This window comes from Narcine bancroftii, chromosome 2 (genome assembly GCF_036971445.1).
Source record: "Narcine bancroftii isolate sNarBan1 chromosome 2, sNarBan1.hap1, whole genome shotgun sequence".
In the NCBI taxonomy this organism is placed as follows: domain Eukaryota; kingdom Metazoa; phylum Chordata; class Chondrichthyes; order Torpediniformes; family Narcinidae; genus Narcine; species Narcine bancroftii.
The window spans coordinates 204629519-204645698 of NC_091470.1; the positions used below are offsets into that span (position 1 = coordinate 204629519).

General features: G+C 46.1%; 1 protein-coding gene across 4 annotated transcripts in view; it reads left to right on the plus strand.

The window, feature by feature from the left end:
- LOC138755018 (insulin receptor substrate 1-B-like) overlaps positions 1-15550 on the plus strand; it is a 130926-nt gene extending 115376 nt beyond the window's left edge. For 2 of the 4 annotated variants that reach the window (XR_011351991.1, XR_011351992.1), the window contains exons 4-5: positions 452-585; positions 11048-15550. Coding sequence is in view for 2 of the 4 variants with exons in the window: in XM_069920161.1 (XP_069776262.1) it covers positions 11048-11055 (8 nt within the window). In the remaining 2 variants the exon portion in view is untranslated. The remainder of the gene's footprint in view (positions 1-451; positions 586-11047) is intronic. The other 2 variants (XM_069920161.1, XM_069920163.1) reach the window with 1 other exon arrangement.
- Positions 15551-16180: the final 630 nt, after the last annotated feature.

A 16180-nucleotide genomic window follows, 5' to 3' on the forward strand; every position in this document is an offset into this window, starting at 1 on the left:
AATTTTGTAAGAGTTGTTAGTAGAAATAAACAACTTTCACCTCTGGGGTCATCAGTAGTTCAAGTTTATTATCGTCCAATTTCATAAGTACAACCCGACAAAACAGTTCTCCAGACCTCAGTGCAAAACACGTAGGCACACAACCAGACAGGACATCCATACAGATGAACAATACATAAGCAGAGCATAGAAGCATAAGTGAAAATGAACATTCAGTCGTTCAGCGTTCTCACTGTCCGTGGGAAGAAGCTGTTTCTCAACCTGGTGATTCTTGCTCTGATCCTCCTGTATGCTTTTCCCGACAGGGGTGGCAAGGGTTTTGCGCGCCCTCTTCAAACCTCTAGACTACGTGATGGGGTGGTGGGGGGGTGGTGGGGGAAGGGAGGCACCAGTTATCCTCTGCCACTCTTATATGGTCCTGCGGTTTGATCGCTGATCTATTTCTCCACAGCAAATGCACCGGCCAAGGCACTCTCGGTAGAGCTCCTGTAGAAAGCTGACAGGATGGTGGCCATTAGCCTCGCCCACCTCTTTTTCAGGAAGTGCAGTTGCTGTTAGGTTCAAGATGAGACAATCGCTATTGAGGTAGGTAAGGGTTAGCAATGAGATAGTCACTAGTCCAGTAAATAATTCAAGAGATTCTTTATCCTGGAATTTATATGATTGAGGGAAATAAGACCAGATCCACAAATTTAATTTTCACTCTCTTGTCAATGTGAGAGCAATGTCAGCAATTTCCTGATAAATGTTTCAAAAACATCTGAAAATATCATGAATTTTTTGGGGCCATCTTAAAAACACTGCTGGCAGGATCTTTCTTATAACACTACTCTGTTTCAGGAATAGAGGGTGCTGGGAGTGGGGGGACAGTGCATCAGGTTTCAAGCTTTACCGGCACCCTACCTTGCAGCCCTGGCCTCGGGAAGTAGCTCTTAAAGCGCTACACCGCATATTACTTCTGGGGAATGCCGACAAGGAATAATTGCATGGGAAACTGCCTCATGCAGTGAGGACAGAGGATATTCACTGGTTCGTAAAGAACAGTGCAGGATCCAGCCTTCTACTTTAAAGGCCCTCGAGGACAGATGTTTGCAGAGAGGTATCTGTGAATGCCTGACAGTAATGTCTGCACTGCCGTCAGACACTCCTTGTGGATGTGAATGCGGCAATAGCAAAGGTACATTGACTATCACTTGGCATAAACCTGAATGTTGGTCCCAAAGCAGAATTTGTCTGTGAGTGTGCGCAACTTCTGGCATATGGTGTCTTACTGGGGAGGCCTCACATGGGCAGTTTTGGGCTCCTCGTTTAAGAAAGGACGTGCTGACGTTGGAGAGGATTCAGAGGAGGTTCACAAGGATGATTCCGGGAATGAAGCTCTTGGTCTGAATGGACACTGAACCTGGTCTGAATGGACACTGAACCTATGGACGATACCTCACATTTTCACATGGGTAATTTACTTCAAAACCTTTTATTTACAGAATTGTAATTTATAGTGATTTTTGCACCTTGCTCTGCACAATAAAGCAGCCACAAAGCAACGAATTCCGCATGACATATTTGTGACAATAAACCTGATTCTGATTCTGAAGAGGTTTAATTCAGGGACAAGAATTCATGGAGGGCATTCAAAGTTATTGGCAACTTCCAACATGCTGAAACTCACCAAGGTTGTGGTGGCTGGAATCTCTGAAATCCCCTTTGAGGTTGATTTGCCAGGCAAATACTGCCTGTGACTGTAGCAGCGATGAACCTGATGTCAGTTTGAGCCTTCACCAGTATTGAGAGCTGAATCTTCTTTCAGTTAACCGTGCTAGTTCCAATCCAAATGTTTGAAAGTCTTGCCAGAACCAAAGTTTAGCCATTTGGTTGAGCTGATGAGCAGAAAAGAAACAGTGCTAAATTCTCACACCACAATATTTCAAACATGGCCAAAGTTAGGTAATGTTTTGTTAATGTTCTTTTCATATACAGAACTGTTTTTAAAAATAGTAAATGCAGTTGTATTTCGAGGCCTGGGTAAGCACATGAAGAAGTTGGGTGGAAGAGGGAGAGCTGAAGGCATGTGCGAAGTTGAACGTGGGCACAAATTAACTAGGCAGGTGTCCTGCGTATATTTTAAAAATTAGGCACTGCATTGTATCAGGCCCTTCCACTCCACGGGTCCGTACTGCCCAAATGCCCCAGTTAACTTACAACCCCCGTACGTTTTGAATGGCGGGAGGAAACCAGGGTATCCGGGGGGTAACCTACGCAGACACGGAGAGAACATACAAACTCCTTACAGACAGCGCCAGATCCGAACCTGGGTCGTCGGCCCCGTAACAGCACTGACCGTGCCGCAGGTGTCTTCTGAAAGTCTCAGACAATAATTGATAAGGAGGCATTAAACAAGGTGACCCAGTAGTCGCTCAAGAAGGGGTCCTGTGGTCAAGAAAATGATGGTGCAAAGTTGATTCGAGGAATTGGTTGAAAGGGAAAGTCAGGATGGTGAGTACAGCTGGCACAGCTGAAAGTGGAGGTTTCACGACAACAGCCCCTCACTTGCAAAATACCACCATTGTTCGCCCAATACAGTGAAACCCCTGTCATTCAGAATTCAAGCCACTGACACCCTCAAGTAACCGGCAAAATAAAAATTACGGAAAATAAATAAATTGAAAAATGGAATGAATCAGAATGAATAAAAACTTAATAAAACTTTAAAATTGTAAAAGTAAAGGTTCTCTGAAGTAACACATAAACCTTTGGTGAAGATGGGATTAAATATTCAACTTGGCCGTGATTTGCTGTTTGAATAAAGTGGCATGAAACAGCAATGGGGGTCGCCCAGGTTGATGCCGCTCGCTGTTGGGACAACTCTCTTAAAGTTTCTTCTTATCCCTACTTAGTAAGAGTCGCTCCCCTCCCCCACCAGTCAGAGAGTTTATCCGTAAACTTGGTGGGGGTGGGAGGGTGGATTTAATTATCTATAACATTATTGTTCATCTTTCGGGCAGCTCTGTGGAAGGGGAGGAACCTGCAGATGCAGCACAGTTAAATGTTTTCAGTGAATGTGACTGAAAAGAAAGTAAAATGCTTCAAGGTTTATGTATTCAGGCAAGTGAAGTTTGTTCAGAGTAAGTGTTTATGTCTTTAAACTTTATTCTGAATGCAGAGTTATTAGTCAAGCAACCAGAAAACTTGCTTCTTCAGCATCTACCAATCCCTATTGGTGCGGAATACCAGGGGTTTTACACTACATCTAAACCATGGCTTGCCCCTGCACACCCTCATGCTGTTACTGCACCAGCGATCAGGACCAAAGTTCGAAACCGGCACTGTCTGTAAGGAGTTTGTATATTCTCTCCGTGTCTGCGTGGGTTTCCCCCGGGGGTTCTGATGTACTCCCACCCTTCAAAACGTACCGGATGTTGTTGGTCAAATGGGTATCTTTTGGCGGCTAAATTTAAATGTAACTGGGTCAGCCACGATTTTGCTGAATGGATTCAAGGATATGGCTTGCTCTTGCTGTTCTTAAATCAAAGGGCAAATTTTCTCTCTCATTTTTGAATTAATAGTTAGAAATTCTGCCTGGCTGGCCCACAGGAATAAAGAATTTCAGGGTTGTACGTGATGTCATGCATGTACTCTGTCAATAAATCTGAATTTTTAAAAAAAATGGAACCGTGCAACGAAAAGGAAACAAGTATTTTTTTCTTTGCCACATGGATGACAACAGTGAATAAGTTTTAATTCCTGGAGATTCCAGGCCTCGACAGTAGCCTTGGCAACCACTACTTATGATGCATTGCCTTGAAGGGAAGACTGTACAATAAAGGTGTTAAAATAATGAATGGGGGTGGGGGCTAAAGTACTCAGTTGCCCCAAAGACTCAATCAAAAATTCTATGTATGTCGATTAACTCAAAGCAGCAATCGTGACTCATGCGGAAATCATCCCATAGTTCAGTGCCTTGTATCAGATAGTGTTTCGTTCATGTGGCGTTTGTTTGGTTGTTTAACTGAGGCCTTCAATCTCCATGAATCTCAAGCAGATTTAGCTGGGGATATACCGAGCAGTTTTTTTTATATATAAGCATATCCCTTTCAGTACAGAGGGTATTTTTATCTGTGCTCAGTGCATCTGAGAGAAGACATGGATTGAAGTCTCATTCAGGCCAACACTCTCAGAATCAATGCTGAAAGGTATTGAGTCCCTGCCTGCCTTCTCAAGTGAGGTACAGGTACACAATCCTTTATCTGGAACCCTTGGGGGACAGTGTGTTCTGAATTTCGGATTTTTCCGGATTTCAGAACAAAAGCCAGATTTAAGTCCACCGAATTGGGTTGCCATATTCACCCCCTTCCAGTCACGCTGCTGTCTCTCTCTCCCCCTCACCTCCCCGGCCTGGCAGAGTCATGCTGCCATCTCTCCCCCTCCGCTGTACCAGCATCAGGAAAAAAAATGCTGGTTTTGGACCTTTCCGGATTTTAGATGTCCAGATAAAGGATTGTGTTCCTGTATAAACTTCCCAGGCACTCTTCCAAACAGAGCACGAGAATTCCCCAGTTTTCCTGTTCAATACTTATTCTTCAGGCATCGTGACTAAAAAAAGGCCATGAAGTTGTTGTTTGTGGGAACTCAGTGAGGACAAATTACTGGTAGTGGACCGGCATTTCCCATGCTGGAACGGGGGCAGCTCATCAAGAAAACGACTTCTTAATCTCGGAAACATTTGGAGCTCACTGAGCCGCTCACCGTGTTATCCCAGCACCGTCGACCCGGGTCCGAATCCACCGCTGGCCGTAAGGAGTTTGTACCTTCCCCTCCGTGTCTGCATGGGTATCCTCCCACCCATCAAAGGTGAACAGGTATTGTAGGTCCTCTTTTTCTCCTTCCTTCTCCTCCTCCTCCTCGGGGAGGGGGCAAGCTCTTGTGGGGCGGAAAGGCCTGTTTCTGTCTAAATTTAAATCTGAAAAGCTGCTATATAAAGTCTTGGCTTTTGAGCCACTTAATCTAGATCTTCCACGTGATAACACTGGTCAGCGATATCGACATCTCTCCCCTCTATGAGCATACAGAGAGATGGTGGAGAGACTCAGCAGGTCATACAGCGTCCATGGATGGAAATGGTCTTCAGCAGTTAGAGTAGATTCTGTACTTCTGACTCAATAAAGGGTTCGGAGCCGAAAAGTTGACGAACCCTTTTTCTCCATGGAGGCTGCCTGACCCACTGAGTCCCTCCAGCTTCTCGCTGTTTGCTCACAGATTCTGGCCTCTGCAGGTTTTTGCATTTCTTCTTTTATTTCCTCTATTATTGCCAGCACATCCAACCCGACGAAAAAAGCATTTTCTGGTCCTCGGCTCAATGCCCGTAGACACACAAGCAGACATAGCGCACACACACACACACACACACACACACACACACACACACACACACACACACACACACACACACACACACACACACACACACACACACACACACACACACACAGACAGATGGGCAGACGGTACACGAGCAGGACAAGTATTCGTCCATCCAAATAAATAAATAAATATCGCTTCGTGACCGCGAGAGGCTCGGATGGCCAATGTGAGCGAAGTGCTTGGTTGTTCAGACACTGCCCTTGGGGAGGAGAAGGAGGAAGAGGACGAGGGAGAAGGAGGAAGGTAATTTCAGTGGAGAAACTCAGGCCATCAAGTAGGAATAGTTCTTCTTATTCCCTGACGTTACTTTGCATAAAATCTTACGGAGCAGAATTGGACAATGAAGCACAATTGGCTCTAGGCAGCATTCATGCTTTCCCTCAGCCTCATTCCATTTATTCGTCTCATTCCATCAATATGTCTTTTTATTCCTTTCTCCCCCAAGGATTTAATTGCATTGTCTTTTCCCTGCCACCTTTCAGGTGTAGATGGGGCACCACCTCAAGAAGACGGTCAACATTATAAAAGGCCCCAGACCACCCTGGCCATGCCCTCTTCTCTCTGCCATCTTTAGGTGGGAAGTGCAGGTGCCCAGTCCAACACGTCCAGATGTTGGAGCAGTGTTTTGTTGGCAGCTCTAGAACCTCTCTGTATCACCAAAACCATAACAGTACCACAAGACCACCAAAGATCTGTCTGAGTGTTTGGATTGACAGCACGGTAACACTGCCCATGAGTCTGGGTCGCCCAATTTATACCCCATTAACCCACACCCCTAGTATGTTTTGAAAGGAAAGGAAGAAACCAGAGCCCCCCCCCCCACCTCAGGGAAAACCCACGCAGACACAGGGAGAACATACAAACTCCTCGCTGGATTCAAACCCTGGGTCTGTCGGTGGTGCAGTAAAGGCGTTGCGCTGACCGCTTCATCAATTGTAATATATATTTGAGAAAGTGGATGAATACAGGAGCACAGCATTTGTAGATTTTCTTGTTTACAGTAGTATCCCCATTAACCGACACCTTCAGGGACCATGGATGTCAGACTTGTGAAATTTCTGGTTGACTGAGATTCATTCTTCCAATGCCTCACTAATACACTTGCATTAAGAATACAGGTGGTCCCCTACTTACGGCATATGCGACTTATGACCATCCATACATATGAACAAAAAATCTTAAAAGTAAAGAAAAAATATATTTAAATATAAAAATTACACATCAGGTCCCGGGGATCCAGGGGCAATGTGGCAGTGGCCATGGGCAGGGAGGGTGCCGAGACACCGCCACTGTCAAATGTGTTCTATTTTCGGGACACAAGGTCGGTGGTGGACCCAGTGTTCTAAGTGGGGGAGATGAGCGCAGGACTGGTGGTGGTGGTGGCGGGCAACGGGTCTTTCCAGTGCCGAGCGGGCTGGACTGTGGACTGTGGACTGTGGCTCCAGTTTAAGAACGTGTCAGCCCGGAATAACACAGACCACTTCGAGATCTGGCCAGTGGGTCAGAAGAGAACTGGGACGTATGTCGAGGACTATCTGCACATTGTTTTAAAACAAAAGACAAAAGCAAAAGGTAAAATAATTGAAAAAAAATCAATGTTGTAGTCTTTAATTATGTAAAGTTCACGTTAATCAAGTAATTCCTGTATTTTGAAAAATTTAAATTCGATCTCCATTCGCTGGCGCTGTACAGTGTTGCACTAGCCGCTAAGCTAATCATGCTGCTTTCATATTTAACCCTCCCACCCCCAAGTTTACAGATAAAGCCTTACTAATATACTTCATAATATATTAATAAAAATAAAGGCTCTTACTCGGCAGGGATAGGGAGACACTTTGATAGAGTCACCCTAAAGACGAGCGGCATTGGCCGGCTCTTTACCCTGGGTGCCGGCATTGGCCGGCTCTTCACCCTGGGTGCCGCCATTTTATTCTAACGCAACTTCACTGAAACTTTATTCAAATAGCTGCTGCAGGCTCGGGCGCGCTGCTGGCTGAATGTTCGCTCCCAAGGGGTTGTGTGTTGCTTTGGAAAACATTTACGTTCACAAATTTAAATTTTATTTAAACTTTTGTTTTTTCTTATTCACTTAAAAATCTTATTTATTGATATACTGGATTTTTTATTTTGCCAGCTATTTGAGTTTCTGGTGGATTGAATTCCAGATAGTGGGGATTTTACCGCATATTCACTATGACCTGTGTGTCCAGTGGGATATTAAACCAAGGCCTGGTTTGCGCTTTCAGGTCAATGTAAGCAGCTCCATTGCATTATTTCCCGGACAGGCTAGCAGTCCAGAGCAATATCTCTCCCTTAGCCATAATGGTTAAAACAATTATCTGGTGCAGGACTGCAAATTAAATTGTTTGCCAGAGCATTGAAAGAAGCTGATTTATTTCCAACATTACAATATGTATGTTTGGAAAAAAGTACAATGGGAGACATTAAACGCACACGTGTGTGTGTGTGTGTGTGTGTGTGTGTGTGTGTGTGTGTGTGTGTGTGTGTGCATGTGTATGCCTGTGTGTGCATCTGTGTTTGTGTGTGTGTGTGTGTGTCTGTGTGACTGTGTGTGTCTGTGTTTGTGTGTGTCTGTGAGTGAGTGAGTGTGTGTGTGTCTGTGTTTGTGTGTGTGTCTGTGTTTGTGTGTGTCTGTGTGAGTGAGTGAGTGTGTGTGTCTGTGTGAGTGAGTGTGTGAATGTGTGTGTCTGTGTGAGTGAGTGAGTGTGTGTGTCTGTGTGAATGTGTCTGTGTGTGAGTGTGTGTGCACATGCGTGTGTCTGTCTGTGTTTTTGTGTGTGTGTGTTTGTGTGTGTCTGTGTGTCTCTGTGTGCACGCATGTCTGTGTGTATGAGAGAGTGTGTGTGTGAGTGTGTGACTGTGTTTGTGAGTGTGTATGCGCGCGCATGTGTGTGTCTGTGCGCGTATGTGCATGTGTCTGTGATTGTGTGTCTTTTTGTATCTGTATGTGTGAGAGAGTGTGTGGGTGTGTCTGTGTTTGTGTGTGTGCATGTGTTTGTGTGTGTGTGAGTGTGTTTGTGTGTGTGGGAGAGAGTGTGTGTGTTTGTGTGTGTGTATGTCTGTGTTTGTCTGTGTCTGTGTGTGTGTGTGTGTTTATGTTTTTATTCAGGGAGAATGTTCTTGGCATCTCCAGACGGGTGCTTGAATTTGTCATCTGTAGTATGGAGTTAGTGTGTTGGTGAAAGGCCAATTGGACAAGCAAAGCAGAATATGGCCTTGAAGCACAGAATGTACCCAGAATATAATTAAACAATTATGGTTGCAGTTGGCTGCCTTTGTTGGAGGACCTGAGGCTGAGGCAGTCCAGGGAACCTACTAAATGAAAACAGTTCAAATGTGGGGTTTCCAGTTCATTAATGACTTTTCCCAACCTGATAGGTGTTCCCGTTCACACGGTCCTGGTGGCTTTTACTTCTGGCCCTTCTCAGTGCAAGGGAATGGTCTGATTTAAAAGTCCCACCCACCTATTTACATTGCTGCATGGCCTCTTGGTCTGTCTCCTGCAGTCCCCCAACTCTCAGATCTCTGTCCTCTTCCAAATCTGGCCTCTTGGGGATCTCCCAGTTTCTATCAGGAGTAAAACATAGAAGTGGGTGAAGTAAAAACTCAGTAGTGTCCTTTGTGTAGCAAAGATAAAGATACATAAACATTTCAGGCTTGAATCCTTCATCATGGTAAGGACAAAATGTGGGTACAGGTGTTTGAGCAGAATGGGGGGTGGGGGGACAGACAGGGGGAGGAGTGTGGTGATTGTATCCAGTTATCATTGCCGGTTGTATATATGGAGCTGGCCCGCCCACGGATGACTCATACCCTACAACTCCTCCCTCGTGGTCCTGGGCCATAAAGGTCGAGCCAACTCTCCCTTGCTGCCATTCCTATCCTGGAATCCCGGGCCAGCAACTCTCTTCACTGGATTAAAGCCTATCATTCCCTCAGCTTGTCTCTTTGGTTACTGCTCGTGCACTGCAAACAGCACTCTCTCACAGGCAGGAGGTAGTAGATGGATAAGGGAGGGAGGGCATGCCAGCAAACGGGGGAAGGGGCTGGCTCTGACAATGCAGAGGGAAGGGGGTGAAGAGCTGGAGGAAAGAAAACGAGGGATGAGAAGAGAGAGGGAGTACGGGAAGCAGGCAAACAGAACCCAGAGAAATCTAAGTTCATGTCATCCGGCTGGAGAGCTAAATAACTGTAAACAGATAAAGAATTTGAACAAACTGACTGTGCGACACTGAGAGAGTGATCAATCAATAAAGCGCACAAATGCGAGGCCTTAAATGAGTCCCTGACTGAGTTTATCATTGAGGAGCCTGATGGTGGAGGGGGAGCAACTGTTCCTGAACCTGGTGGGAGCGAGTCTTGTGGCCCACGAGACCTCTTTCCTGATGGCAACAGCAAGACCAGAGCATGCGCTGGGTGGTGTGGACCCTGGGGGATCACTTGCTCTCCAACGGCAGTGTCCCCCGTAGATGTTCTCAATGGTGGGGAGGGTTTTGCACTCAAGGGTATTGGTTTCCCCCCATACCAGACTGTGATGCAGCTGGTCAGCACACTTTCCACCACACCTCTGCAGAAATTTGCCGGGGTTTCTGGCGTCGTACTAGACTCCATAAACTCCTGAGGAAGTCGAGGCGCTGATGTGCTTTCTTCACGATGCTGTTAGAGTTGGGTCCAGGAAAGATCCTCTGAGATAGTGACTCCCAAAAATATAAATGTGCTCCCCCTCTCCACCTCTGATCCCCCAATGATCACTGGATTGTACACCTCTGGATTCCCCTTCCTGAAATCAACAATCAAAAATTCCTTAGTTTTGGTGATATTGAGTACAAAGTTGCTGCTGTTGCACCATTTTAGCCAAGTTTTCATTTTCCCCCCCCCCGTGCGCTGACTCATCCCCTTTATACAACCCACTGCCTTAATATCGCCAGCAAATTTGTAGATGGTGTCGTTCTGAGCCACACAGTCGTAGTTGTAGAGTGAGTAGAGCAGGGTGCTGTGGTGCTCCGGGACTGATGGAGAAGGTGGAGGAGATGTTCATACCAATCCTCACTGGAATTGCGGCCTAGAGGTCCAAATGCTTCCTGAAGTCTTCACCTGACTACGACCAAAGTCTGAGGTTTGGAATTGAAAGCTTAAGGGTAGTGAGGCAGGGGCAGGTTCTGAAAAGTTTTAAGGGCACTGCAAAGATAGACCTTGGCTGGAAATCAAACATGCAAAGTCTGTTTGGATGTGTCAACAAAACTAAGACCTGGCTTTGGAAATCTTGCTGTAATCAGCTTTTATTTTTAACTAGGTTTATGATGGGATTGCCTTGAGTAATGTGATTCTTGACATAGTGATCCAAAAGCAGTATTGGCAGAGAATTAACAGTGGACTTGGGCCTAAGATAAGGTTGACGCTGGTACTCAGAGAAGACTATAATGATAGGATTCTCTTAGCAACAGGGGAATGTCACGTGTGTCTTCATTTAGTTACCCGCACTTTAGAGGTCATGGTATTGACTGGCCATCTTTCTCCTTGCATTTCTATAATAGCTTCCAAGCAAAATGCAATGGCAACCACTCAGTGATGCCTGCCTGAATTTGTTTTTCTTCCTTTTCGCTTTCAGATTGCTGATGAGAGGGGGTTCCTTCACTCCCTGAACCATTGAGGAAGCCCTTTGCTATTGACCGCCTGCCTACGGCTCATCCAGCCGGGAGTGGCAACTGAGAAAGAAACTTCAAGCTGCAGCCAACTCACCTCAGAAGTCGCTTTTTGGAAATAAACTATTCCGTATATTTTGCACATTGAGATGCTCTGCACCACGGATAGGCTCTGATGCACTTAGGGAAGGGTTGGGGACCGACAAAGATAACAAGATGCTCAAGGAGGCGAGTGACCCAACTACACAAGGACTACTTTCTTTATTTCTGAATGACCTCTCTTTGCCTGATCGCAGGCTGACCTAAGAATGTTGAGGGGAAAAATTGCAGGAAGACTTGGGATGCAATCTCCATTTCCCCAACATCTTCTGCACTAATGATGCCCTATCCTTGCCTGACAAAAGAACATTGATGTTTTGATTAGTTTGATGCTTTTATTCAATTCTCTTTCTTATATCACAGCCACGCGCGGCTTATAACACCTCACATTGGGGGGAGGGGAGCAGATAAGATTCCTTCATGGTCACGTACCATATATGCCAGCACATAAGATGACTCTGTTTAAGACAACCCATCTAAAATGTAAGTTTTGAGCTATACTTGCTGTTTAAGACCACCCCAAGTCTGGCACTTCCCACTGAACAGTGGAGCCACGCTGCTGGGCACTTTTAATACACTAATTCACAATATTTTGAAGCCAAATTACCCAGTAAAGGTCTATTTTAAACTAAACCACTGTTGGCTCCTTTAACAGGCTGTCTGAAGCCTGTTCAGAGCTGACAGCAATTGTACTGGGCAGATGAACCCCGCAGGTGAGCGCTGGGACATTGCTATTAAGCTTTGTATTTCATACTTGGCATGGGGGGAATGCGAGGCTTCATTTTAAAGTTCGGATTTTATACTTGGTGTGTAAGTTGACCCCTGGTTTTGGGGTGACATTTTTAATGTTCAAGGACCATCCAATATGTCGCCATATACGGTATTTCTTTGTCCTGTGAAGGCCCACAGGCCCAGTATCAAGACTCAAAAGAGAAGCAAAAGAGAGGCATCAAGGGTCCGTGGATCCCGCCACATCCTCTGAAGCTACAAAGTTAGATGTTTCTGTAGCCGCACGGCCTCCTGTGGAGTCCTGCGACGAACCAGAGCTCCAGACATCCGGGTTCCTCCAAGGGCCCTGTTTCCCAAACCCATCCCCCCTGAACCCAGTTAAAAAGCTGCCCGTGCCCGGCGCCCTTCAAGACCCCCACGCCATTGGCACCCTCACGAATTCATGACTCCCAGAAGCCGCTCATCAGCAGCCTGTGACGCTGCCACGCTGGTCCACTGTTGTGGTCTTCTATCCTTTGGACCCCTGGTGGTCTCAGCGGCCGAACGCGGGCGCCGCCATCTGAAGATATTTGTTTGTAAAAAAAAACCTCTGTCAGCCCCGTTGTGCAGGCAGTTTAACCCCACACAGGACTGTGGGGCAGGACAGACAAGGCAGTAGGGAGAGGAGCACAGAAAGACAGGTACCTGCTCTCCACTCCTCCAGGGTCTGCACAAGTTATAGCAGTGGCAGCACCTTAATTTTCCTCCCCCCAACTTAAATCTGCCACCAAGCTGATCAGAAGGAAGTCCATTAGATTTGCAGTTAAAGATGTTAGCATCTGACTTCAGAACAGAGGTGGCCACCTGCCTTGGTGGGACTGAGCTGGAGGCCAGTCTGCCCCTCCAGCTCCAACTTCACCAGAACAGTGGCTTATTAAAAGCTACTGCCATCTCAATGCCATGTCTCCCTTATAGAGATGTTGTAGTCTACAAAGTGGCAGTGTGTGTGTGTTTTTGTGAGTTTCTCTGGAGTTAACCAACACAGGCCTTCAACCTTGGGTGGCCAACTCTGAAAAATCTGATTCTCCACCTTATTAGAGCTTCCATGAGGACCTCCTGTCATTTGCCTGCATCCTATCCCCTCCTTGCAGTCTCACCAGTTTTGAGGCCGTTCCTTTCTACCCTGCATGGATAGAAAACCAAATATTTTTTCACCCATTTGGATGATGTTCGACTGGAATTATCTTATTTCCCAGTCACTGGAGCAGCCTGGTTAATGTAGCAGTTAGTGCAGCTCTGTTACATGTTCGAATCCCACGCTGTCTGTGAGGTGTTTGTACGTTCTCAGCAGGTTTTCCCCGGGGGCTCTGGTTTCCTCCCACCCTTCAAAAATGTACCGGGGGTTGTAGGTTAATTGGGTGTGATTGGGTGGCACGGACTCATGGGCCAAAAGGCCCTGTTATTGTGCTATATCTCTTAAATTTAAATTTATAGTCAAGAAATATTCAAAGAATAAGTGATTTTGTTCAATCACCCCTTTTTAATTTTATATTGCATCTTCTGGTCATTAACTCCTAGAGACTCCACACTGATTTTAAAAGGCGTTAATCTCCTGCCGGCCTGTCTCTGCAATCCTCTCCTGTACCTGGGAGCCTGATTTGATGTGTGTGATCAATCTACTATTTTCACATTGCTTTGATCAAATCAACAAGTTTTCTCATTTCCAAAATAATTCCAAAATAAATGTGAGGGGAATAAGTGAGGGAACTCAGTGGGGAAATCATGGGCTCCTGATCGTTGCCCTGTGAATCTTGGCCAACGCCCTTCTACTGACCCCACCACCACAGAGATTTCTTCGTTTAGTTCATTCCACTGTTCCTATCCTGTTTCCCCCCCCACCACCATTTTTTAAAATGTACCATTCCACTTCCTTCACCCACTTTCACTCCAAGTGGATGCAGTTCCCCCTCCTTGTTGGAACCCCATCGCCTGGGTTGAAATCACAACATGAATCCGCCGTAGCGCCACCCACCCGGGTCTGAAACCGGCACCGTCTGCGACAAGTCTCTACGTTCTCCCAGTCTCTGCGTGGGGCTCCCCCGGGTGCCCCGGATTCCTCCCACCCTTCAAAACAACATGCAGGTTTTGTGGGTTCATTGTTGTGTTTTACAGGGGTGTGGAGGGGGGAGTCAAAGGCCCACGTACCAGAAGAGCTTCTTGCCATGTTGCTCGTCTATATTTAATAATCCTATCATAACAAATACTGAGACAGAATCTGTTGTCATCTAGACACTGTCCTAATTAATTTAATTCTTAACCCTAATCCCATTACGGTCCGTCTGTCTGCAATTTCCAGTAATGCCATGGTAAGACCCAATGTAAACTCGGAACATAGCATTTTCCGTCCAGACGCCAGGCAACCTTTTGGAATAACCTCTGAATTTTCCAATTTCAAAAGCTTCCTTTTAATGTCATGTAATAATACATGAAAAATGTACTGTATGTACATGATATATTTCAACGTCCGTCCATGCACATTGGCCAGCGCACCTAACAATAACAGAAAGAGATACACAAGGCAGTTCAGAGACGCTGTGTCCAGGGATCTGCCTCCAGTGCACCTGCAGCCCCCACTGCCGCACAGACTTCAGACCAAACCATTGGCAACCCGAGTTCCAGATCCTAAACCTCTGACATGACCAGGAGGCCCTTCAGGAACCCTTCTTGCCCTCGGCACCCTCCTGAACCCCAGTTCCGATATCTGGCTCCTGTAAGCCAGGCTCCAGCAGCCCGCGTGGATCCTTTGCAAGATTCCGATCCCCCGCGGCCTTCAACGCTGAGCCCCCCTCCCCTGGCCTGCTGCCCCTGGTCACCATCCTGATGGGGCTTCAGCTAAACAGAGAAGAGTTGGTGGCCCCCCCTCCCTGTTGCCTCCAATGGACACTGTGAGATCGGCTGCGTTCCGCCAGCATCGCCGAGTGTTTTCAACGAAAGTGCAAGGGTACTTTTCACGTCGTGCTCGGGTAATTGCCTTCAGACGTTATTGTCTGGAGCTTAATCTGCAGATTTGGAGCATGGGTAAACAACCCATCTCCGCCACTCTTTACGAAGGTGTCTTCCTCATGCAAATTGGGTGTAATTTTCTCAAAAGGTCGTGAAATATGAGGCCTTATTAGAACATAATGTGATTCCACCCACCCCCCCCCAAGAGTTTGAACACCAGACCACCCCTTAACCTATCCACTGTGTGTGAGATTGAGGAAGTGAAGACACAACCATTTCTAAAGTGCCTATCTGCAGGACACCATTGTATATTTTCCACAATCTTTTGCTTCACTTTTTCCTCACTGATCCACCCACTAAACTGATGTACAAAGAGTTCAGGATTCATGTGGTGTTGTGGGTTCATTGTTGTGTTTTGATAGAGATTTGATAGAGGTTGACCAGATTATGAGAGTTAGAGACAGAGTGGATGCGAGGAGGCTTTTTCCATTTAGATTGGCTGAGATAAATACGAGAGTTTTAAGCTGAAAGGAAGAGGTTTAGGGGGTGAACATTAGGGGAAAGTTCATGTGTGTGTTATTTTTGTTAACGTGCTATTGAGGACTGTTTTCCTTTCTTGGTGAACGTATAATGCATTAATAAAATAACTTACTCTTTGATCTCCCTGGAACCCATTAATGTTTACTGACTGAATGCTTTGTAAAACCAAGTGTGGTTTCTTTCTTTCTTGGTACGTTTCTGAGTGAAATATGCATTTTTTTCTCTAACAATAAATGCATTTTAATGTATGCAGAGAAACCCGGTTTTAAGGTGGTTTGCAGAACGTGTTGAGGCTTGCAGCAAGAGTTCATGCCTTTGTTCTAATTGATAACATAGATTGGCAATAAACTTCTCGCCGTGTCCAGCGGAGACTTTTGCAACATCTTCCTTGATGAAAGTGTCAATGCAGCGCTACAGAGTTCTGTCAGCACATGCAAAATAGGAGCAGGGCATTTGGCCCCCTGTCCCGGCTCTGCAACTCAGTGTCATGTCGAAGTGCAGGAGGAACTCAGCCAGATCAGCAAGTTTACTGGATTCATGACACAAAGATTGCATGCGTCGTGGACAGCAAGGGAGGTTGTTCAAAGCTTGCAGAGGGAACTGGACCAGCTGGGAGAATGGGCCAAAAAGCGGCAGATGGAGTTTAATGCAGACAAGTGTGAGGTGTTGCATTTTGGGAGGACAAGGATGTCCATGGTAAATGGTTGGGCCCTGAGGGATCTGGGAATACAGATACATTGTTCCCTGAA